Here is a 25,576-nt window from a genome sequence, read left to right as displayed (position 1 = left end):
AAAATCTTCCATGCAACAGGCTTTCTCATCGGACGTTCCCGGGTCTAGGGGGGGGTGTAGTTTCAGCTCCCAAAATTCTTTTTATCCTCCAGAATATCCTCTTATAATGTCCAAACCGTGAGGTCAGGATCTTTAGTTAAAAAAAAACAAGAAACAGATTCTCTCGACCTTAGCTGCCCAGTCCTTTGCTTTAAGTTGTTTACAAAGAGGGGGGGGTGGACTTCCTTTTTAGCCCCTTCCCGCTCGTTCCAAATCCAAAATAAGAAATTTTTTAAAGTTCCAATCTCCGTATTACTCACGGGTTGATGTTTTAGGATCCAATCACTCTTAGAAGAAGTTGGCGCTCTCTGTCAATGGCTTGCGGCTTCACTCCGTAGACGAGGGAGTACTCTCAGCACCACGCCTTACCCTGCCTCCGTTCCGAAGCCTTTAAAAAGGCTCCGTCGCGGATTGGGGGGGCGCAAATGGTGCCCGCCGAGTCTCTGTGTTCACAGGCATCCGCGCCTGTGATTTTAAGGGTCCCCGCTTCGCCGCAGCGGCCAGACCCAGACGCTACGGAGCCGATTCCCTCCGGAGCTCGGAGGGAATCCGCCATTAAACAGTGGCACCAACCCGGAAGTCCTGAGTACCACTTTTGTGCTCAGGTCCTGGTTTTGGGGTTCCCACAGGTATCTTGTTGGCCACTGTGAGAACAGAATGCTGGACTAGATGGGCATTGGCCTGATACAACAGAAGTACTGTTGGTAGATGGGACTGTTGGGTTTACATCAAATTCTGAATGAGGCTGCACTCTCCTGAAAGAGCAGGTGTGTAGCTTGGGGATGCTCCTTGAAGCAGTGCTCCTGTTTGATGTATGTGTGGCAAAGGATGCCTTTTCCCTGCTTCAGCTGGTACACCTACTACAACCCTTCCTGATAAAAGGTGGACCTTGCTGCAGTCATTTATTCTGTATTGACTTCTAGATTAAATCACTATAACAAGCTGTATGTTGAGTCTGCCATTAAAAAGCATTTGGAAACTTCTGTTAGAGCAGAATGTTGATGGGAGCTTTGATTCTATCACATTGGTTCTCTGTGATTTTTACTGATCTTGCCCTGAAAGCCCTTAATATACTGGGGTAGTTTAGGAACTTTCTCTTTGCATATGTTCCTCCCCACATTCTTAGATCTTTAAACCTCAGTAGGTACATTGGTGTCAACTGGAGACAGGATATTTTCTATAGTGACTTGTATGCTATGGAGTACCTTGCTGCACCAGGCAGCTGTAGAGTGGTTAATTGTATAATTTTGCTGGCTCAGTTTTGTGCTGCTGCAATTTTTAAAAGTTTGTATACTATTTTTAATGTCTCCCGTATTTTTTTAGAGACAGTTTGCTTTTATTCTGTATTCATTACAGTCTCCTCAGAAAAATAGGTGGGATAGAAAATGTAAAATGGGGATTATAAACCTATAAAACAGCAGAGGGGGAAGCAGCCCATCCTCAACAGCTGCGTACATACCTCATATCATCCAGTTTTCTTAAAATTTTGTACGTTTGTTGAAGGATCAAAACTATGTTTAAATCTAAATTTTTATTTCATCCTATTTTCATTTGAACTTTTTTTAAAAACGACTATTTTTGCCTTGCCAAAATCCTTAAAAGCTGAGCCCAGAATTCAGACATTTCAAAACTAAAAATACCAATCTCTTCAAAACTTCATAGGCTTTAATATGATATGTCACATGATGGACTTGCTTTAAATGTTAAAGTTAAGTTTTAAAATTTAAAATGATTTAAAATTAATATGATTTTTTTAAAATCTGAAAAATGTATTTATTATTTCATATTTCTAAGAGCTACTTGAAACTTTCATCTTGGGATCTGAAAGCTACAGACAGCAAGCTATCTGAAAGCTATGGCCAGCATTACTAAACTGTTTCTGGTGCAAGGAACACTGTGCCAAGTGCCAGATGCATGGAAATGCCGTTTGCCTTCCTGCCACAGTAGTACGTATTTATCTACTTGCACTGGTATGCTTTCAAACTGGCAGGACCTGGAACAGAGCAATAGGAGCTCACCTCGTTGTGCAGATTTGAACTTCTGGCCTTCCGATCAGCAAGCCCAAGAGGCTCAGTGGTTTAGACCACAGCGCCACCCGTGTCGCTGGAGAACAGACTGGGAAAACCCTGCCTCTTGTACTTACCTCTCACACCTCAGTTAGATGGGGGAACCGAAGCTAGATAATGTTGTCATGGTGGTTCTTAAGTTGTTCAGGTCCCAACAGTTTCAAAGGTAAGACCCAGCACATTAAATTAAAACTGTGGTTAAATGGGTAACCAATAAAGATTGAACAACAAGAGCATTTGATGCATTTTATGTTCTTTTAAGTAGCAAATTAAGTTTAGATTGCCTTGTGTGTACAGTCATCCCCTCCCCCACCCCCACTTAATGTTCTGGGCCTCTGCGCATATAAGCAAAAATTGCATAAGTGGGGAGAACCCTCTAAATGCCCAGTTTTTAATTAATATTAAAATTATTAATTAATTAATTAATTTTGTATACTGCCCTATACCCACAGGTCCCAGGGCGGTTCCTGCTCTCCATCTCTCTCTCGCTCTCTCTCTACACACATCTCTTTGTTCAACTAGAGTTTAAGCTCTGGGGCTGGCTGAAGACTGGAGGACACTCAGAAAAGTGGCTACTGCTGCGCTTCCTTGCACATCAGCTGTTAGGCGGGGAGGCTGAGCAGTCTAAACAAAGCCCTGCAGCACCTCCAGTCTCTTTGGGGCTTCCTCTGCCCTCGTTGACATCCTCTTTGGGCTCCAGAGAGGGTCTCTTCACAAGCCATGAGGACTCTCTCCCGCCATTTCCTGGTTTGAAATTGTTTTTTTCTTTCCCAGCACTGTGCAGTCACATAGAAGTGGGAGCGATGCCTGCATTAATTTTTTTATTGGATTTTTTTTATCTTGTCAGTATATCAGGTTGACTATTTTCTTTTAAATATTTATATTCCACTTCTCCAGGCAAAGCCTGTTCAAAGCAGTTCACAACAATAAGGAGTTACAACTGTAAAAAAATACTCCAGGAAAAAAGATAAAATGCATTCAGAAACTTCCATACCATCTGATTAGCTCTCAGACTGGCATCCTTTATCAGTGCTGAATTGAAGTAGAGTTAAATGGGTCAATCTTGTGTATAGCTACTCAGAATTGAGCCTCACTCATACATTTTCTATTACTGGGGAATGATCAGGAGCTCACCAAGTTAGTGGCTAAATATCTCTAATGGGTTTTTTGTCATCGAAATACACTGCAGACGTCTGATGTCCCTGGAGACTTAGAGATGTGACGATAGACTGCTCTGCCTCCTTTCTTTTAGCAAATATTTTGTGCCACTGGGGAAGTGGTAATTCTGTATTGATTTGTTTTGGATGTTTTTATGTGATGCCAATAAAAGGTTTGATGATGATGAAATTGAGCCTCACTGAGGTAAAGGAAGCTTACTCCCAAGTAACTGTATGGCACTGTAGCCTCGGGCACTTTCATGTGAATAAGTCCTATTCATAGAATCATAGAGTTGGAAGGGACTCAAGGCTCATCTAGTCCAACCCCCTGCAATGCAGCTAAAGCATCCATGACAGATGGCCATCCAGCCTCTGCTTAAAAAGCTCCAAGGAAAGAGAGTCCACAACCTCTTGTGGGAGTCTGTTCCACTGCCGAACATCTCTTATGGTCAGAATTTTTTTTCTGAATGTTTAGTTGGAATCTCCTTTGTTGTAACTTGAAGCCACAAGAAGTGGGACTTCTTAGTAGAAATGTTTAGGACTGTGCTCTTGAGCAGCCTGAGCAGCCTTCTAATTTGCAATCGCCTTTCCACCAGGAGTTTGCATTTAGAGCCAAATTAACAAATGATATAACTGTGTAGACCACCACTGAGCCTCTTGGATTTGCTGTTTGAAAGGTTGGCAGATTGGATCTGCATAATGGAATGAGCTCCCATTGCCCTGTCCCAGCTCCTGCCAACGTAGCAGTTCGAAAGCACACCAGTGCAAGTAGATAAAGAGGTACCACTGTGGCGGGAAGGTAAATGTCATTTCTGTGCGCTCTGGTTTCTGTCATGGTGTCCCGTTGCACCAGAAGCAGTTTAGTCATGCTGGCTGCATGACCTGGAAAGCTGTCTGTGAACAAATGCCAGCTCCCTTGGCCTGAAAGTGAGATGAGTGCCGCAACCCCATAGTTGCCTTTGACTGGACTTAACCGTCTAGGGGCCTTTTACCTTTACAAGTGTACAAGAGACAAGGTGCGGGCTGAATTCATCTTAAATTGGCCCTCATTTATTGTAAACGTAAAGGTACCCCTGACTGTTAGGTCCAGTCGTGGATGACTCTGGGGTTGTATGTTCATCTTGCTCTATAGGCCGAGGGAGCTGGCGTTTGTCTGCAGACAGCTTCCGAGTCATGTGGCCAGCATGACTAAGCCGCTTCTGGCAAACCAGAGCAGTGCACGGAAACACCGTTTACCTTCCCGTCAGAGCGGTACCTATTTATTTACTTGCACTTTGACGTGCTTTCAAACTGCTAGGTGGGCAGGAGCAGGGACCGAGCAACGGGAACTCACCCCATCGCGGGGATTCGAACCGCCAACCTTCTGATCGGCAAGCCCTAGGCTCTGTGGTTTAGACCACAGCGCCACCCGCGTCCCTTTCATTTATTATAACCACATTTTAATATACTACTTGGTTTTTCAATGTCTTAGTTAAGGTGATAACTTCACAAATTTATTGATTTATTACCCACCCTTTACTCTAACACCCCAGCATTAAAACACAATATTAAAAGCAATCTGCAGCCATAAAAATAAGATGTGTCCTAAAAATATATTTCAGGTGTCAAAAGCAAGAGTTAGGTGTGTCTTCAGCATTCTCCAAAAGCTGTATGATGAAGGTGCCAGACACACTTATTGAGAAAATCTGTACTGGTATAGTCTGGGCTTCTAAACTGAGAATCTCTGTTGTATTAGCCTTGTTGATGTTTAAAAACGTGTAGAATAAAATATGTAACATTTTCCAAGTATTTTAAAGAGGAAAGTGGTGAGCCACATATACATTAATCCTTCATCAGCCTTTGTCTTCTGAGGAGTAACTGGATCAATCTTTCCTATCATGCCCAGGATTGGAGGCATCCAGTACGTAAAAGTGAAAGAGGTTATTCCTGCTTCTCTCTATTTTTAAAGACAAATGCAAACTTGTGAACGGTGTCAATCTCACATCACAAGTTATTTGTATACGGCATTAAAACGTTGGATGGGAGATACAGTGTCTCTCTTGCACCTAGCATGATGTAAGAGACCCCTCCTTTTCTGCTGTGTGGAGAATTTGTGGGAAGTATATATTACTTTGCTCTGGGCTTCTAGGAGCAAATGGTGGTCAGAAAGAAAATTTGTCATTACCATTGGCAACTGCTTTTGTGGATTCCTGATCTGATAGAATTGAGTTATCTCTTACGTTTGTTCTGTATCAGGTACTAGTATTCCTTGTGAAATGAGGCAGACTGCTGAAAGAAAAGCCCGCAAAATGCTGTGATAAAAATGAAAATGTTGAACCTCCCGTTGACTTCTAAGGATGTAGAAGTACTGGCTTCAGAAAATTAAGATGACTGCACAATAGTCTGGATTTAATTTTTTTATTTCTTAAGAGAATCAGTTTTTAATATTTGACACAAGGAAGAAATCAAGCTGAAATGTAATCTGACATGCAGATGTTCAGTGATAAACTACATTAGCATTTCTACCAGAGATTTACTTTTTTGCCAACTAGAAAAAGTTTATTCTGTAAACCCACTGTGTTCTGCAGTCACTTTTGGAATATGTAACTAAATCTGGACATTCTATAATCCACCGCAATGTGATTTGAACTGGTTTGGGTTTTTTTTAGTGTAACTTTTAATTGAAAAATTTCCCCAGGCTAATTCAGATGCAATGCTAAATCATAGTGGGGAACTTCCAGGCCACAGATGTCAGGGCCTGGGCAGAGGAAGAAAGGTGGAGGCTGCCTCCCCATCCTGACCCTTCCAGGGAGGAGGAAGAGGAAGAGGAAGAGGAAGACAGTTTTGATTTACAACAGGGGGTTGAGGGAGGTTGCAGATGAGGGGGAAAGTTGAGAAATAATGGGAGAGGAGGAGGAGAAAACAGCTGACGGACAGAGTGTCTTTAGAAAGCATTCCAGACCCCCCTCTCCCAGAACCCGGCAAGCCTGAAAGTAGGAGAGCAAAGAGCTCAAAGACAGAGGGGACGTAGCAGCACCCGTGGAGGAGACGAATGAGGAAGTGGGAGAGATGGGGGTAGAGATTCACTTGGGACAACGCCATTTTCCAAAAGGCTGGGTTCTATAGCCTCGCTCTGTAAATACTGATTAAAAATAGGAAGGTAAGAAACATTCCCTTGGCTTTGTACATTCCTGGGCAACCAGCTGGGATTTGCTGGCAGCAGCCTGAGAAAAGACCTCATTATTCCTATGAGGCCTCTGAAATTGACCCACCAGGCCATTTTGGGCAGATCATTCTGATCTTCCTCATGTTTGATGTGGTATGATTACAGGTGATTGATGGGTTCATTCCAGTCCCATCCTATTGCTGAAGGTGGCCTGTGTAGGGTTTGCCTCTTGGATCAGCCCTTCTGACTGGAAGTGATTCCTCACCCCTCCTTTAGCATTACAAGAGCATGCCTAGGTTAGCCTTGGGCTCGTGTGCTCCTTCCTTCCTCCTGCAGTGTGACCATGAGGAAGAGTTTGGAAACTTTTCCTTCTGTTTTTGATCAACCGCAGCTTGTTGAGTTGCCCAAACCTGGGCAGACAAACTGGTTAACCTTAACTGCTTTATGGCACAATCCAACTTCACAACATAATTCCAAAATCAGGTTTGTTTAAGCAAACCATAGTTAAGTTTTAGTATTCAGCTGTAATTCTAGTACAGTGGTACCTCGGGTTACATACGCTTCAGGTTACAGACTCCGCTAACCCAGAAATATTACCTTGGGTTAAGAACTTGGGTTAAGAACAGGATGAGAACAGAAATCGTGTTCCGGCGGCGCGGCGGTGGCAGCTAACGTGGTGCTTCAGGTTAAGATTAGTTTCAGGTTAAGAACAGACCTCCGGAACGAATTAAGTTCTTAACCCAAGGTACCACTGTATTCAGTTTTAGCATTCGGATGTAATTGTAAACTGTGATTAATCTGAAATGGAAGCTTAAAATTGTTAAGGTTTTTGTTGTCAGCTTGTTGTTTATGCTGGCTCTTAAACATTGTCTTACTCAGAATATTACTGCCCTGAAAAATGTGTAAGAAGGCCAGAGTTGGGATATAAATTAATAAATGTATTAAGGGCAGCATATGAATCATAGATCATAGAAATGTAGAGTTGGAAGGGACCCTCAAGGGTCATCTAGTCTGCAATGCAGAAAACTCATATGTGAGGATTATTACTGATTGTGTGGCATTAGTGCTACAGTTCTTTGGGGGCTGTTCTGTGAGATTAATGATTCTGGAAAACTGACAAAAGTAGCTGTCATGCAGATGTGTTTTCAATAGATTACATTCCAAAATCCACAGTTGAGCTATGTCTTTATTAGAGCCAACCCAAATATCACAAAATAATGAAGTAGTTTTTGATTTCTTCATTATACACCATCAGGTTGGAAGCTCTGGTTGAATGTCAAGCAAGCAGGCATGGGGAGAGAAACAAGCTCACTTGAAGGCGCAGCCTTTGCGGCTTCAACATCAAGGCAGCTTGTTTTTCTCTCTACTCTTTGTTTGCTTAGCATCTATCCTAAAGAACTCAAAAGCTTGCTAGATGTTTTGTCACACTTTGACTGTTATAAAGATGTTGTCTGACTGATGCCTTCCTTTCATTTTAATGGACTATATGTGATGGTTTTATCATAAGAACTGGCCCCTGGTGGTGAGAGTTTATGCTTTACTTTTACTGTCATCTGCATGGCATCCTGTTGTCTCTAGACTACCATGGTGGTATTGTCATTGTGAATTTTGGGTAGCCTTAAGATTCTAGACCAGTCTTCTCCAACCTGGTGTCCTCCAAACATTTTGGACTAAAATGTCCATAATCTCTAACCACGGGTGACGTCGGCTGATAGGCGTTTTAGTTTAAAAGGTGACTAATATAAATTTATTGATTTCATTGGGGGCTACACTGAGAATGTTAGATATACTCATTAAGAAAACAATGTGATTAAGAATAGCAAAGCAAACTAAGTGATTTGATTGAGAATCCTAGGCCAAATCTTCCTACTTGCTTACTAAATATTTGGCCTTTTCCCAAATTCATCCAAGTTACATAGTTTAAGAAAGAATTTCTAAGTTTCCTACAATGTCCTAGCATCTGACATTTTTAGATAAAGTTCTTAATTACCTAATTGGTGCTATAGGCCAGGGTGTTCTTGTCTTCATCTGGAAAGTTAGACAGGAACAAAGCGGGAAATGAGTCACTCTGCAAACAACTTTTGGACCAGATATTTTCCATCTTTTATGTTAATTGAATTCCTTACATAGGTGAGCCCACCTATGTTGATAATGGCTGTCCATATTCTAACCAGGGGATTCATAATTGGACTGTTGTGTACCCTAGTCTCTCTGATACATTCTGATTTTTTTCGCAAAACAGTCAAATAATGTTATGATTCCACATTTGCTGAGACATTCATTATTCTCTTAGTGTCTTATTAGCCATGATGTTTTCTTTACCCTTGCAAGGTTCTTATCCAGGCATAGGCAAACTCCAGCCCTCCAGATGTTTGGGACTACAGTTCCCATCATCCCTGACCACTGGTCCTGTTAGCTAGGGATGATGCCTGTTCTTATCACTCAAACGCTTTCCTCCTTTGTTATATTAAATATATATCCTTCTTTATCCCAGGAGTTCAGTGCAAGTGACAGCATACTTTAAAAAGTACTAAGCATAAAAAATACTTGCAATTGTAAACTTGGTAAAGGACATATTCAGCTAAATCATTGAAATGGAAACAAGCATAATGATTTCTGCTAGTGCAATAGGAGCGTCCACCCTTTCTTACCTGCCTCACATCCTCATAAGATCTGCTCCAGAGTGTCAGGAGAACCCCCATTGGACCAGCAGTGTTCACACTGAGGGGATTGCAATTTTAGAATTCATTATAATTTATCAACACAAATCAATGGGTTTTGATAATGTCATCAGGATTAAGTACTTTGCAGTACAGTATTTGTGACAACCTCTTTTTAAGAGTTGCGAGATTCTTTTTTCTACTGAAAGTGAACTGATTCACTTTCGCACCTTGTGTGTCCCCCTCCTACACTCTAATAGATAGCATGACACAAGCAGCTGGAATTGGCCTGATTTGAAAGTAGTTGAATGAAAAGCCCTGTCACAAGCTGTTCTGGTTGAAGGTAACAAAATATTTCCCATATGAATCCATACCTTTTTTTTCCAATAGCCCTTTTCTTCAACATTGGGGCAATGGTTTTCTACTTCAGTCCCCCCCCCTATTTTGCTTGTAGAGAAAAGAACCAAAAATTGCACATCGCAAGGAGTGGTATAAGGAAGTAATCACTAGTGGAACCCCTGTGCCTGAAATCCAGAATATAGACTGAGGTCAGATCTAGATTCACCAAACTTTGTGGGGAGCAGGAGAGTGGCAATGAATATGTACCCACTTTGAATATAGACTTGTAACTTTGATAAGACACTACAAAAAGCGTAGCCCACATTCATGGTGTTGTAATAAGGGCACTTCATAGACATGAGCTAGTTCCTCAGGTAAAATAGTTGGTTTATTATTATACAGTGGTACCTCGGGTTACAGACGCTTTGGGTTACGCCTTTTCAGGTTACAGAACGGGTTATTTCCAGGTTTCGGTGCATGCGCACAAGTACCAAATCATGTCACGCGTGTACGCAAACGCAGTGCTGCGGGTTGCGAATGTGCCTCCCGCATGAATCACATTCGCAACCTGAGGTTCTACTATATTGCCTTCATTCTACCCTTCTACAGAGCTCAGGGTGGCTTACATGATTTATCCTTGCAACAATGTTTTGAGATACATTACATGGATACTGTGACTGGGTTTAAGTGAGGTTCATGGCCAAGCTGGAAATTCAAACCCAAGTTTTCCAGGTCCAAATTTACCACTGTTCACTTCTCATGAAATTCTGGCCCATGCACAGTGACCATTCCAGTGAGATTCTTCTGTGAACCTCATTGTAAGTGTTTGCTCGCTTTTCCAGGGCAGAAGTAGAAATGTGACATGTTCTCTGTCCAGAATTTCTTATCTGTCTTTTTCAAAAATGCTCTGCATTGTCTACAGAACAGCCATAGGACTTACAAAGTTATATTAGCTTTTGGAATGGAGTAAGAGAATGGCTGAGAGAATATTAGTCATCTTTAATATAATATATTCAAAGAGGTTATAGTAAGAAGACATCTTAGTGGTATATATAAACAGCCTTCTTCATTCTAAGAAGGTTCAAATGACAACAAGTTGTGCTAGTATCCTGCCACAACATGGTTAGTAGAGCTGTTACTATCTCCCATTTCAGTACAGGATGAATGGATCACAGTTAAGTCATTATGAGGCGCTTAAGTTGGGCTTTGTTCTTGTCAGCCAATCACTGGGCTTGCACTTGGTTGCTTATTTGAATAGCCAGACCTATATAAGATTATTTCAGGGGACAGGGTATGAGCATTTTCAGGCAGGCAGGGAGTTTGGCTGTGTGAACTTAAAGTCAAACAATGGCTGCTACCACCCGGAGAACCAGGAAAAAAAGCCAGGTGCATCGAAGGCCACGGTACAGGACACAGTATAGGCAGAGAAGGCCCAGAGGGGGAAAGATACCTGGGAGGCGTACAAAGCATGGTCATGGAAAGAAGCTCCCTGACAGAAGGCCCTCCAAGAAAGCACAGAAGCTGCGGCTTGATAGTGTTCGAATGACCAATGAGGCCCAGAACATCCTGCATTTCTGTGTGCATGACCTCTACAAGAAGGTGTCCTTGGCTGCTGAGCGCTTGAGGAAAAAGAAGCGCCATGTCTCTATTACTGTCTCAGATGTAAGAAATGCCCTGAAAAAGATCATGCCAAGGAAGTATGACAGAAAGTCTGTATCCTCCATTTCCTGCAAATGCCGTTAGAGACATCTCTCCCCTTTCCTATGACAGGCTTAGAAATGAAGACAGAAGGGAAAGGGGGGAAGCACTAGCCTGAGAGAAAATCCAGTACTTTGCCTGCCTGAAAAAACACCACCTTCAAATTTCCAAGCAATCCTGTAACCTACCTTTTTATTACTGGATCAACATCACCACTAATAATGAACTCGAGGAAGGGCAGAATCTGGCATTCTGAAGATCATGACAAGATGATTATCATATTGCCCTTATGCTGAATCAGGGAGATGGATTATTGGGTGTTGGAAGAAAATGACTGTCAAGTTGTGGAATATCAAGGACTCTAATCAGCCACTGTGGAGCATGTGAGGTGTTCCCTAAAGGGAGACATATTCCCTTTTTCAATAAAACAGGATCTGTGCAGGAGAACTCATTTCACTGTGTCTTTAATATTCAGGTTCTTCAGAACTATACATTTATTAGGGGAAGACTAGTTTATGTAGTTTATGGAGGCTGTGTTTTGCATACTCTTTAGAACTTGTAATAATGTTTGACTATGGACTTTTATAAAAATAAGTGATATATTAGATAGAAATGGAATATGTAGGATGCAACACATTGGCATTTTATCACTGAATATTGCTGTAAATGTGTCTTGAATTGCATTGCCTTCTTTAAAACGGTGGAAAAGGAATTTTATGTTAGGACATAAATTATGTTAGGACATTATGTTAGGGGCTTTATCTGAGAATATGTCCATATTGTTCCCAAATATTACCTGATAAAGGGCTTTTTGTGTACTCACTTTTTGCTATGTATGTTCAGTATTGTAGCAGCTGTTGTTTTAAAATGGTGATTAGGTAGTGAATTGCACTGGTTCTATTCCTAGTGTTGCTTCCTTAAATGGAAAGATGTTGCAAGTAGGCATTTTGGGAAATACAGTAAGCACTTAAATTGTTAACCTTTCAGGGTGCATTATATAAATTGTAATAACTGCTAGTTGCCCCAGCTGCAAATCCGTAGAAAAATTTTATTGCACCAGAAGAAAAGAGAGAGATTATATCCTTACATCAGGGATATTATATGCATATGCCCTATGGTGACTCCTGGAGATAGGCACCCCCAAACATCAGACGATGGCTAGAATTTATTATTGGAAACCCTTTTCTTCCTTTGTCATTGCTTTTTCTCCTTGCCCAAGAAATCTCCTCCCTAATCTCAAGACTTCCCAGATTACCATGTTGCATTGCTTTAGGACCTAACATTCAGGTAATTCAGTGTTGTGAAACCCATACCACACCAACATAGTTTGCTCCTTTACTCAAGTAACTAAATTGATAGAGAAGGACTGTAACCACTGTAGAAAAGGTCTGGCTTTGTGGACAAGAAGAAACAATTATGAAGAAGGTTCAAAATATGGGTAGCCAAGCAGTAGGTGGCTGAGTCTGAAAAAGATAGAGTACCTGTGAATATCGAAACCCCCGTTAGGGACTGGTGGGGGGTTTTTTTTGTTTGTTTTTTTATCTGCCACTTGAGGGACCCAATTCTGTTTATGTTTGCTGACCAGGATATCTTTTCCTTCATGTTTATTAGTGGAAATGTTTAGTAGTTTCATGTTTATTAGTTGAAACCATTGTGTGTCTGTCAGGGCACTCGAAAATAGGGCTTGGGAACCAAGAACGATCTTTCACCCTGTGGGTGTTCTGGGAGTGCGGAGTGCTCAGCCCTTGCCCTCTGATTTTGCCTGTGAAGCTTGAGCAGAAGGGTGGAAAGAGGTGTACTGGCCAGGAAGGAAAATTGCTAGCAGTTCCTAAGAACAGAACGTAACAAATGCAACAAGGACAAATGCTGTACAGTGGTACCTTGGGTTAAGTACTTAATTCGTTCCGGAGGTCTGTACTTAACCTGAAACTGTTCTTAACCTGAAGCACCACTTTAGCTAATGGGGCCTCCTGCTGCTGCCGCACTGCCGGAGCACAATTTCTGTTCTCATCCTGAAGCAAAGTTCTTAACCTGAAGCACTATTTCTGGGTTAGCGGAGTCTGTAACGTGAAGCGTATGTAACCCGAGGTACCACTGTACTTGAGAAAGAAGAATCAAACAGCAAGTATAAACTGACATCCAGGAAAAAATTAAGGATTATAAGATTACAACTGGTACATGACTTAGCCCTGTTGTGCTATTACTGTTGCAGTGGTAGCTTGTATCTAAAAGAACATAATTTCTGAAACTCTTGAGGAGTAACATGGGACACACTTACTGGGGATAGCCCTGGTGCAAGCTCTACTGCAAAAGGGTCATCTATTCAACCTTAGTTCACTTTAGTTCACTTTATCTGTTAGCTGAAGCCTCCTGTCATGCTCTGAGTTATGTGAAGACATGTGGAGCAAAGCTGCTGGAAGGCAAGGTGCTAACCCTTATGAATTATGGGTTCCACCTAACCCGGCTCCATCTTGTTCTTCCAACTCCAGAATTCTATGATTCCATGATTCTTGTAATTTTCTTTTTAAAGCAGAAGATTTTATGATTCTAAGATTGCTGTTCTTAGGCTAATGCGGCTGTGTCTTTCAAGGCATGGATTTCTGACAACACTGTGTCACCGAGACAGGCGTTGCTATAATTGTGGGATGTGTGTGTATATATAAAGAATGAGGAAGTAATAAACTTGAAACTTGCAGTTAACACAGTAGACTAGCTCTGAGAATTTCTGTTCTTAATATTTTGTTAAGTAAAGAATATTAGCTCAAGTGTGTGTGTCTGATAATCAAGAAGCTTCAGAAGCAAAAGTAAGGTCCACTTTTTCAATGTTCAAACTTCTCTACCACTATCATGTGGCATATTTTACTTGACCAGAAGAGAGTCTTTGTTTCGCTGTTCTCTATAGCTGTGGAAATTCTGTGTAACAGAAACTCGGAACGTTTCATGTATGTTGCAACTGAGTCATTCTTTTTATAAAGGTGTAGTTGTGATTTTAACTTTGAGAGCTGTTTGAATTGTGAATGCTTTGCAGGGCTGTTGGAATGAGGATTTTGAAGTGCAGGAGACAAATTTTTATTTGTCTGTTATTACAAAACAGAGCGGGTTTTGATATATTTTGAAATAAATGTCTGTTGAACAAAAAATTGCAGACCTGCAGTAAATTGGCTTGCGGTTCTTTTTGTGAAAGTGTTAACTACATTTGTTAATGGGGAAATGCCAGTGGTGTATTTTGTGCTTAAAAAAAAAAAAACCTTTATGGTACCCTATGTGTACCAGAAAAAAGTATAATTCTGCAACCTGCATAATTTTTTATAATCTACTGCATTTATATGGCTGTTTTTGCATGATTTTTAAACTTCTGGAGCGCCTCAGTGGGGGTTGGGGCACTGTGCTTTAGTGGTTCCGCTCCTATTCCAGGGCCATTTCCAGAAAGCGGTTAGGGAAGGCTGCTTTTCAGTCCCATGGGAGTTGTCCTGTGGTGTCCTGCATGGTTCCATCTTCTTCTGCCATTCTATTTCATATCTCTGTGAGGCCTCTGAGCTGTCATCTAATTTGGAGTGAAGTGCTAGCAATATGCAGACAACACCCAGCTCTGTTTCTCTGCCCCATCTGAATCAGAAGAGATGGTTGAAGTGTTAGATCAGTGCTTGGAGGTGGTGATGGACTGAATTTTAGCTGTGTTAGAAATTCAGATATACAGTCATGGAGGGAAAAAGTGCACCCTCTTTTAATTCTGTGGTTTTATGTATGAGGACATACGGTAATAACAATCATCTGCCCCTTAGCAGGTCGTAAAATTAGGTAAATGCAGCCTCAGATGATCAATGCATGACATATTACACTGTGTCATGATTCATTTAACAGAAATAAAGCCAAAATGGAGACGGTATATGTGAAAAACTATGTACACCTTATGATTCAGCAGCTTGTAGAACCACCTTTAGCAGCAGTAACTTTATGTGAGCATTCCACGGTCTGACCTTGGGGTGAATCTGCTGGGACGTCCACTCCTGGGTAGATTGGCACCTGTCTTGAATGTTTTCCACTTGTGAACAATCTTTCTCACTATAAGATGACTGACTTAAAATTCGTTGGGGATGGCCTTATAACCCTTCCCAATTACATGGGCAGCAACAGTTGCTTCTCTAAGAGCATTGCTGATGTCTTTCCTCCTTGGCATTGTGTTAAAACATACCTGAATGCTTTAGACCAGCAAACTGCCAAAACTTCAACTTTTATAGAGGAGGTTACACTTGCTGATGATCAATTAAGCAAGGATATTTGATTAGCAGCATCTGTTTGCTACTTAGCTCCTTAATTTCTATGGAAACAGTAAGGGTGTACTTAGTTTTTCACATATGGCTTTTCCATTTTGGCTGTAAATCATGACACAGTGTAATATGTCATGCGATGTTGTTCATCTGAGGTTGTATTTACCTAATTTTAAGACTTGCTAATGAACAGATAATTGTTATTATATCTTCATACGTAAAATCACAGAATTCAAAGAGGGTGCACTTTTTCCCATGATTGTATAAGCTAGGGGCCAAATGGCTCCTTAAACCAAGGTTATAGCTGCCAAAACAGAATGTCTGTTTGCCATTTGGGGGCAAAATGGCTCTGAAGTCTTATTTTCAATTGATGAACTGACTGTAATTGATTTTCAGTTAAACACCTGGCTACTTCAGATGGCAACCTTGAACTAGGTTAAGAACTTTGAGAACTTAAAGCAGAAAAGTCATTCTATCCAGGGACAACCCACCTATTCCAGCCTATAACATCATTCACTGCACAGAAAAAGCATTTTGGTTCCTAAAATTCATTCTGATTGTGCAGATTGTGCAGATAAAATATAATGGATAGAATTCTTCTGGATGTTGTATTAGTGTGTGAAAACCGTTAAGATTCAATGATCCCCAGGCATGCAGCTCCAGGTGGTGGTGATGTCAGGCTCCATCCTGGTGCCCTGGCATTTTCACTTATTTTTAAGACCCACCTAAGATTGTAATTTTTTTTAAAGCAGCTTTTAACATTGTGTTTTAATTGTTGTAACCCACCCTGGGACCTGCTGGTGAAGGATGGGTAATTAATAATGATTATTATTTTTATTCCTGCTCTGCTAATCATGTAGGCAGTGACAACTTGCATCCTGACCGCTGAAGTTCCATGCAAGTTTCAGAGATTTACCAAACTTTGTCTCTTATCAGCAGCAAGGGCTGTAAATGTGTCTTCTTCTAGAAGGTGGATGGTGAATCAGGATGCTGAAAACCATGACCAATGCATTCCCTGTATTTTACACATAATTAATGAATATGCACACATGACAGATGCATTTGTTTTGATCTGTCTAGTTTAAACTGAGCCCTAGGATCTAGTTGGAGGATTATTTACTTGAGGTGTCCTTAAGGCTGTGCACTTGCAGATATTGGCTGGTGGAAATATAAGAGCCTGTCTTCATAAATCAAAAGAACTGTATGATTTTTGTGCGCAAAAATAGGTGTCTTTAAAAAACAAAACAAAAACTGCTCCTCTCACTAAATGATTCATTGCATAGTTCAACTTTGCCAGGAAGCTTATGAAAGTGTCTTGAGAAACACACACATTACCTCTTGGTTTTATGGTTACTTCCTGTGAAGCACAAGAAACAAGCAACCTTCTGAGCCATGAACTTTCTGAGCGTGGAACATGTAGCTTACCATCTCCACACTATGATATTTCAGGAAAGCATTTCAAAGTACTGGTATAGTATAGCAGCTAAGAGTATGGACTATAAGTCAGCTAGTCCCTCCCTGACTTCAGGGTCACTCACATTGACTACATACTCCTTTGGTTGACCATATACAAGTCTCTATTTTCCTCCTATCGTGTGTATGATAAAACTTACTAAGTTTATGGGATTGTATCTATAGTTGCATTTGCATTTTATGCTAAACAAGGGGTGGCCAATATGGTTTCCTGCAAGTGTTGCCAGCCCCAGACAACATGATCAGTGGCAACAACTAGAGGGCACCATGTTGGTGACCCCTGTGCTAAATCATGGTTTAGTGCAGTGCGCACAAGCCACAGTGAGCCACAGACACTTCTTCTCCCCTTCCCCCTCCCATGTTGCCTGGAGGAGTTCAGAAACTTGATTTCTGTTTCCTTTAAACTTAGCTGGTATTTTTGTCAGAACTGGGGATTGTGATTTAATGTTAACCATGGTCAGTTTCAAAATAAGCCAACTTTAAACCATAGGTAATAAAGCAGTTTTGTTTAAACAAAGATTTAACTTAAGCATGATGTACGAATGTAGCTACTGTGTCTCAAATGATTATATATCTATATTTAGTTATCTATCTATTTATTCTGTCTGCTTTCTCTGAAAGCAGTGTATGAAAAGTAGTCTGTGATTCTTTTCTTTTATGAGATGCACAAATACATCATGAGAAAACAGTTACTTTACTGTGAGACCTTAATACTGTTCATTCCAACTAGTTTATCAAGGTCCAGTTGCTGTTAGGTTTTGAAAACAAGGATAATCACATCTGAAGATATGAATGCCTCTGTGGGCAGCCATGTTAAAAGGTGCATAGTCTTCAGGGGGGTCTCTCTAAGAGAGTATACATTTTTGAACATTTAGTAATTGTATAGTAAGTAAATGAAAAAATGCTGTTGTACAAAATGTATTTGCTGCGTAACATTAATAATTAGTGCTGCATGAACACATATGTTGCTCTGTAAGCACAGCCAAAGCTTGGAATTGGGGACTGAGTAAAAATGCCATATCTTGAGAAATGCCATAATTTGAGTATCACAGCCATTGCCGTCATCCTCCCACCTTCACCATCAGCACAGCCAAGCGGCCTAGGAACTTGGTGGTGGTACCAAGTTCCTCGGCAGCTTGCCTGTTAAAGGTGTGTGAGCAACATTTGATGAAATGAACAAAGCCTGGGATGGGCTTAGAAGCAGTCAGAGGTTGGTGCTTCCTTGCCCCTCACTGACCAGAAGGAACAAAATATATAAAATGGTGCAAAACGAAACAAATATATGCAGTGTTGTATAACTTAACAGAATCTAGTGCTAGCTCAGCACATAGTTTCAAATTTATTGATACTTGTGGTGGACTCATTCCTTGGAAGTTTTTAAACAGAGGTTGGATGACCGTCTGTAATGGATGTTGTAGCTGAGATTCCTGCATTAAAGGGAGTTGCATTAGATGCCCCTTGGGCCCTTTCCAACTCTAGGATTCTGTGGTTGGTCTTGCAGATAATCAAAAGGTGTTCCTACTTGCTTGTGGGGGGGAGGAGAATTATTTATATTAGTTGTGGATTTGCATGGTTCTCTGTGCTGAGTAAAAATTCTTTCCAGACAGGAAAGCTTTATAAAATGTGTGGCATTTTAAGCCAGATGTACCTGAAGGGATAGGCTTAGAAAAAATATTTGTGATCTAGTAACATTGTGGGTTGGCCGGTGTTTCCTGCTCTACTCAGGCAGTTGATACACCACCATGTTGGTATGTGTTCTGTAGTCCTGTGAGAAAATATCCTAGATGCTTTTGTATAGCCAAATGAAATTGCAAAATCATGGAAGGTGGGAAATGCTCACCCTGGCTGCACCATGTCATTCTAGTTGTAATCCTGCCAATCCTGCCCATATTGCCCAATTTAATCCAGGTGGGCAGAGTTTATCCCATAATAGGTCACGGCTATGGAAATAAGAATAAACACATCTACTTGGCACAGTATGCCTGTGCCTAACGCATGTCACGTGCTGCAGTGATGGCACAGGGCAGTGTGCTCTGGTAACTGGTAGACGGACATGGAATAACAAGTTTTGGAAAAAGGCATGCTTTCCTTCTTGCAATAGGACCCTTTCCAGCACAGAAATAACAAATAAGAAGGGGACAAAACAGAAGAATAAGGATCCTTAGATTGAGGTATTAAAATGTTTTTGTGGCCAAGTGAAAAGTTTAGCATGCTTCCATCAAAATCTTTCACATAGGCAATTCACCTCCTGCCTCACTGCTGCCAAAAACTCTAGGGATCTTTTCTTCTGAAAGATACTGGGTACTCTGACCTCCAATTTGCAGTACAGCGGTACCTCGGGTTACAGACACTTCAGGTTACATATGTTTCAGGTTACAGACTCCGCTAACTCAGAAATAGTACCTCGGGTTAAGAACTTTGCTTCAGGATGAGAACAGAAATCGTGCTTCGGCGGCGTGGCAGCAGCAGGAGGCCCCATTAACTAAAGCAGTGCTTCAGGTTAAGAACAGTTTCAGGTTAAGAATGGACCTCCAGAACAAATTAAGTACGTAACCAGAGGTACCACTGTATTCTGCTTGATACAGTAAAACATTGGCCCAGTTCACATGTCCCATTATACCATAGTTTAAAACAAAGTGGTTTAATGTGAATGAGCAGTGTCAGTGTGCATGCTGCTCAAAGGTTCTATGGCACTTCACCACACCTCCTTTGGCTGTGCTGCAGACAAAACATACTGGAGTCTGGTTTGTCATATCACCTGAACCATGTTCATTTTTGGCTTAGCACTCATGGTTTGCTCGGGAAACAAACCACAAGCTTAAGTTCAGATAATATGACAAGGCGGACTCTAGCTTGTTCTGTCAATGGTGCAGTACTCTGGGAACATTTAGCAGCATCTATTAGCACATTAAACCATAGCTTGTTTTTAAACTGTAGTTTAAATGTGACATGTGAATTGGGCCACTGATTCCAAGGCTGGGGGTAAATTGTTTTCTGAAAGTTTCACCAGTCCTGGGAATAAAATGGAACATGCTACTCCCAAGAAGTCTGTGAAAACCATTGGATGCCTTAATTAAATAGATTAACCCCCTGGCTTATAGTACAACATCTATAGACACTAACTTCTTTTTTCTTTCTTTCTTTTGCTTACGTTTCAGGTCATATTTCACACTATGTGCTGACTGTCTGTACTTACAGAAAATATTTAAAAACATTTTTTTTCAAAAAAAAGTTGATTCCAGTGGAATCTGTGCTTTAGATTTTGTCTTGTGAAGTAACGCCTGAAGAAATGCCTGTACAAGCTCCACAATGGACGGATTTTCTTTCCTGCCCTATTTGCACACAAACATTCGACGAAACAATCCGGAAGCCTATCAGCCTGGGCTGTGGCCACACAGTATGCAAGATGTGCCTGAACAAGCTCCACCGGAAGGCATGCCCCTTCGACCAGACCACTATCAATACAGACATCGAGCACCTTCCTGTGAACTCAGCCTTGCTGCAGCTTGTGGGTGCTCAGGTAAGGGTATCTTAGCCCGTTTCCCCCCATCAGATTTGTTTACTGTGGAAAGAGCAAATGTATCTGTATATATAATGAAAATGTCATAATGTTGTTGCACTGCAATTCACTTGGCCACAGACAAGTGGCACTGCTGACTACAGTGTGAAGATAGGTGTTAGATGCCCAGTTGAGTTGCAGAGGGACAGCCAGAACAAATTGTCACAGAAACCCAACAGCTGTCCTGCTCCTTTGCCTGTAATCTCCAGGCCAGCTGGTGCTGCTATTGGCCACCTTCCTCCTTCTTGGACAGCTTGGCAATCTGCTTCTTCTACCTCCACCAATTAAGATGAAGAGTCATCCCAGTAGCAGGGCTAGGCAATATCTGGTTTTCAACATTGCAGTATATCACCAGCTAAACATTGTGATATAGTGATATATCACAGTGTCTGAAACATGGAACTATGTAGTGTGCAGGGGGAGCAGTCATGAAAATAACTTGGGTGGAGTGGTGGTGATCAGGCGAAGGAGCAGTCATGGAGCTTAATAGGTATGTGCTGTCTGCACTGTGGATTCCCCTTCTTAGAGGCAGGCAAGCCCTCAAGTCTGGAGGGTGAACTCCTTCCACTTTTCCCTAGACAGAGAGAGGGGGAAGGACAAAGCAGCCCAACCATGATTCCTGCACCAGGTAGAGACACCACAATTATGGGGGGGTGGGGTGCCCAGGCTGGGAGTGGGACTGTTCTGCCATTGGAAGGGAAAGGGAGGGAAGCCAGCCAGCCAGCTGCCAGAAGGCTCGCAATTATACGGCCCCCTGGAGTTTGAAGGCTGTGTTTTGCAATACATTGCCAACTCAATTTGTTTTGAAATGGTTCTTATGATGTGGTCTATAAACTGGTGTTGTACGATGTATCAATACATTGCTCACCCTACCCATCAGAAGGAGCTGTGCAGGAAGAGTTGGCCCAGATGAAGTGCTGTCCAGCACTTCTGGTTTTCCATGGTGTTCCTTCTGCTGAGCCAACTCTTCATCCTGCTTGGCTGCAATGGTGGCGTGAGGTAGAAAGAGGAAGGTCTTAAGGGGTTAGTGGTTGGGGCTAGGAGGTTTGGTGAGTTGTGAAGGGTTTGCTGTGGTCTGGGGGTGCAAAGGTTGGCAGGGGTAGGAAGGATTGATAAGTGAAGCCCCCACCATTTAAAAAAACCATGTGCAAATAATAGACAATAGAAGTCAACAAGTATTTCAGATCATGGACTTTTAAATGTTATATTGTTCTCAAGAAGGCAGATAGAGCAAGTAACCACAAAGGTGCAAATCTTAACTTTGCAAAGTTATTACTTTGTTTACAACATATGAGTGATGTAGGGTGCACTATTTCCCTAAAAACTTGGGTCTATGGTGCAAGTAAGTTGCCTAATTGCAACTTGAGGTAAAGTTATGTACCTGCTTAAATTCCCAGTGTTTCAAGAGAGAAGGTAGCTTCAGGCCCCTCTCCTGCCATTAATGCCCCAGTTCTGCCACGCCCCCCCCTTCTGGCCTGTTATGCAGCCTACCTTAAATCCTGCTTGCTGCAGGAGACGGCTGGTGTTGGATAACAAAATGTGCTGGGGGGTGGTGGCAATTAGTTAGAGAAGCCATGATCGCTTTTCCTTCTATTGTATTGATGGATTTATTATTATTTTTACCATTCTCCAGGTTGCAAACTTGGAACCTTATGTAAATGTGATGTGTGAACCAGCTCTTAGTAACAGCCATGTTTATGTTTGTAGTAGCTTGTCAAAAATAGTAAACAGGGTTGCTTCAGACATCATTACTTTTCTTTTGTCCGATATCAAATCCTGTAATAATTGCTGGAGTTCTGAGGATTTGAGTATGGATAGGATAGATGGGAAGTTCGCACTTTCCCTTGTCATTAAGTTACAGTTTATTGAAAACACGGGAGTCTGGCTACATTTTGGCTACATCTTTAATCAAAGTAATAAGCTGTTGATCAGTGGAGGCAAAGTAATAGGCTACAGTTACTACCACTTTTGAGATTGAATATTTTTACTTAGTTTTTCATACTGAAGGGAATGCTAACATAATTTTTAAAAACTCCTCCTGATTTCAACGCCTGCTGCATTGAATCTATTTTTATAGGAAGGTGATACAGAAATGAATAAAAAAGGAAAATATTTTCAGATGTGCTAAGAAAAATAAATTGTCTTCTTGTCATAGAAGATAATTTGATGAACAGTTGCAAGGCAACTATTGTACTGAATGGTACAAATATGATGAATTTGATAGGCTCACTGTAAAAGTATGTGACAGGAACTTTTGCTTTGAATTTTTTTCAGTCCGTCTTTGTATTAAAGTGATATGTGTTATTTAAAGTTAAAAGAGTTTTAGAGGTGCACTGCATTTTCCTCAGTTGATGGGGTAGATGACTAGAACTGCTAGTCTCTTCACTTTTGTACTTTGATTGTTATCTATACACAGGTGCCAGAACAGCAGCCAATAACTCTCCGTAGTGGCGCTGAAGATACCAAGCATTATGAGGAAGCCAAGAAATGTGTGGAAGAACTAGCCTTGTACCTTAAACCACTCAGCAGTGCAAGAGGTGAATAAGTGCTCTTTCATACATTATAAGAAAACTAAAACAGTTAAGCAGCATCTATTGGTTTTTAAAAAATACCCCCAACACTATTACATTGACTACAATGGATGAAAACCTGCAGCTGAAAACACAATCACTTTGAGTGCCAAAGAATCATAGAATCATAGAGTTGGAAGAGACCACAAGGGCCATCGAGTCCAACCCCCTGCCAAGCAGGAAAGTAATGTTAGAAAAGAAAAATTGCAAATAGAATTGAAACATTACTACACACAGTATTTTACTAGCCAGCCTGCCCTACACAATACCTTTGAGGCACATCAGTAGCCCGAAAGGAACCAACTTGCTTTCATTTTAGGCAAGTTAACTCTGATTGCCCAAAAGAGCTCTGTCGCAGGTGACCAGCCGAGTGGCTATTTGCTAGTGCTAAATTCAGCAATCAGATTGTTCAAAAATTCTTGCTGTTATTCCTCATTTTCAAACAGCAAGAAGAAATAGCAGAAGGTGTTACTGTGGACCCTACCCAACTATGCAAATTTTAATCAGTTAATTTATCAGCTAAGAGGGTCAGATGGGGCTCGTCAGCCTGCGAAAGTAGCCCATCTAGGAGAATGAAAACTGATCTTAAACCTCCACTGCCTTGAGGGATATCGTTGGGAGAAGAAAGGGCTAAGGAGTAGACGCTACACAAATCCAGAGTGAAGTCCCTAAAACAGTTGGATGGCGTCTTGCATGCCTCCTTCTGACGACAACTGCAGCCAAGCTGCTTCCAAAAGTATTGTTTTCTTTTCCTTTGGACCACATCAGCAAGGCTGAGAGAGAAGGGTCATCTGGGCAGCCCAGGACCTCCAGGCTTGCACCCCAGGGAGGTCACTTTGGTGCTGCTGATGCAGTGGTTTGACTCCCCCCCCCCCCGTAGGTGTACTCGAGACAGACAGGTGCCAGCAACGATCAGCTAAGTCTTTATGAATTTGCATATTTGTAAAACAGTATAACAGGGAGGACATTTCAGTGACCTGCAGAAATGTTTGACACTTAAATAATAAATAAATTCTGCTGCCCCGTCCTGTAGTTTCTTCCACTTGGTTTGACTTTCTTGCAGTTTCAATGCTATTGGGGGGGCGTTCATGTGATTTCTTGTAAGGAAAACCCCACATTTTTTCCAAGTGATAAACTACTGTGTTCACAGAGTTTCCTCAACCCTCTTGCATATTCCCTGCACTCAGTCTTGTCTTTGTTAGTTGCACTGCGGAAAACCAGGGTAGGGTGGGGTGGGTGAGACAGAAATGTGGGCGAGTTCTTCATGATGGGAACAGTGCAGCTACTTTGAAGGGCAATGAAGTAATATGGAGTGTGAATACACGAATTAAGTTCTTAACCCGAGGTACCACTGTAGTGCGAACATAAATTGATACGGAAATTCATTATTTGGAAATGAATGGTGAAGAAGCAAAAACAGAAAGAGGAGAGACTTCTTCATGATGGCTTAAATTGGTTCATTTCGAAGACAAGGAATTAATTTTGGGAAGAAAAAAGAAAACATGAAACATGTAAGAATATATTAAAAATGGAGGATTTTAGAAACAAATCTGCTGCCTGATTATTTATTAAAAATTTATTTTGCAGGCCTACTTTGTACAGTTCCAGTTCATTTGTAGTGCACACTTATCCAGAGTGACTTTTTGATGTTTTAGTTTCATGGAAGCTAGTTTACAACTGAATATTTTTTAGCTGATCACTAACTAGAAAAAAAGGGATATTTACAGAAGACATTCTATAGGCAATAACTCTCTTAAGACTGAAGTACCATTTCACTAACCTGCCAATGAACTATAAGCCTTGCATTGTCCCTGAGAAACTGAGAAATAACTTCCCTGCTTCTGTTTTTTTTTTTTTAAAGGTGTGGGACTGAACAGCACCACTCAGAGTGTACTCAGTCGCCCCATGCAAAGGAAACTTGTGACATTAGTCCACTGCCAGTTAGTGGAGGAAGAAGGGCGGATCAGGGCTATGCGTGCAGCACGATCTCTGGGTGAAAGAACTGTCACGGAGCTCATTCTTCAGCACCAGAACCCCCAGCAACTTTCTTCCAACCTCTGGGCTGCAGTGAGGGCCAGAGGCTGCCAGTTCCTTGGACCAGGTATATATCACTCAAGCCGTGGCATTTGGTATAGTAACCAAAATTAAGGGAATTAGTGCATTTGGTTACTTACAAATTTCAATGACTAAAATACTACTTAGTTGAACTGATCAATAAGGAAAAGTCCATTGATTTCTACGGGTCTACTGTAAGTATGATTCTGATTAATATTTGATATTGCCCTAAATATCTGTTCCCTATAGTGCTGACAGTTTGAACTTCATAGATAATGGATTCAGAGAAGTGGGATGCATGAAATGGAAACCCTGGAAATTTCCATGTATTTAAAATATTTATATATTGACTTTCGCCAGCTTCAAGATATCTTATAGTCTCAATATTAAAACATCACTGAGCAGCAATAATAAAAACATCTACAGCTACCCTGCCAATTTTTAGATAACTGGTAGACTTCAGTATGTGACTGGGCTTTATGCAATTGCTTAAAGGCCAGGTGAGTGTACCACCATGCTTTTCATAGAAGGTCATTCCACAGCTCAG

At 41.3% G+C, this 25,576-nt stretch overlaps 1 protein-coding gene across 7 annotated transcripts in view; it reads left to right on the top strand.

The window, feature by feature from the left end:
• RC3H1 (ring finger and CCCH-type domains 1) overlaps positions 1-25,576 on the top strand; it is a 65,153-nt gene that overhangs the window by 5,191 nt on the left and 34,386 nt on the right. For all 7 annotated transcript variants that reach the window (XR_014549878.1, XM_083621562.1, XM_083621564.1 and 4 more), the window contains exons 2-4: positions 20,004-20,365; positions 22,821-22,941; positions 24,836-25,075. Coding sequence is in view for 6 of the 7 variants with exons in the window: in XM_083621562.1 (XP_083477688.1) it covers positions 20,135-20,365; positions 22,821-22,941; positions 24,836-25,075 (592 nt within the window). In the remaining variant the exon portion in view is untranslated. The remainder of the gene's footprint in view (positions 1-20,003; positions 20,366-22,820; positions 22,942-24,835; positions 25,076-25,576) is intronic.

Source organism: Podarcis filfolensis, assembly GCF_964270895.1.
Source record: "Podarcis filfolensis genome assembly, chromosome: 6".
NCBI lineage: Eukaryota > Metazoa > Chordata > Lepidosauria > Squamata > Lacertidae > Podarcis > Podarcis filfolensis.
This window is presented reverse-complemented; position numbering and strand designations above follow the sequence as displayed.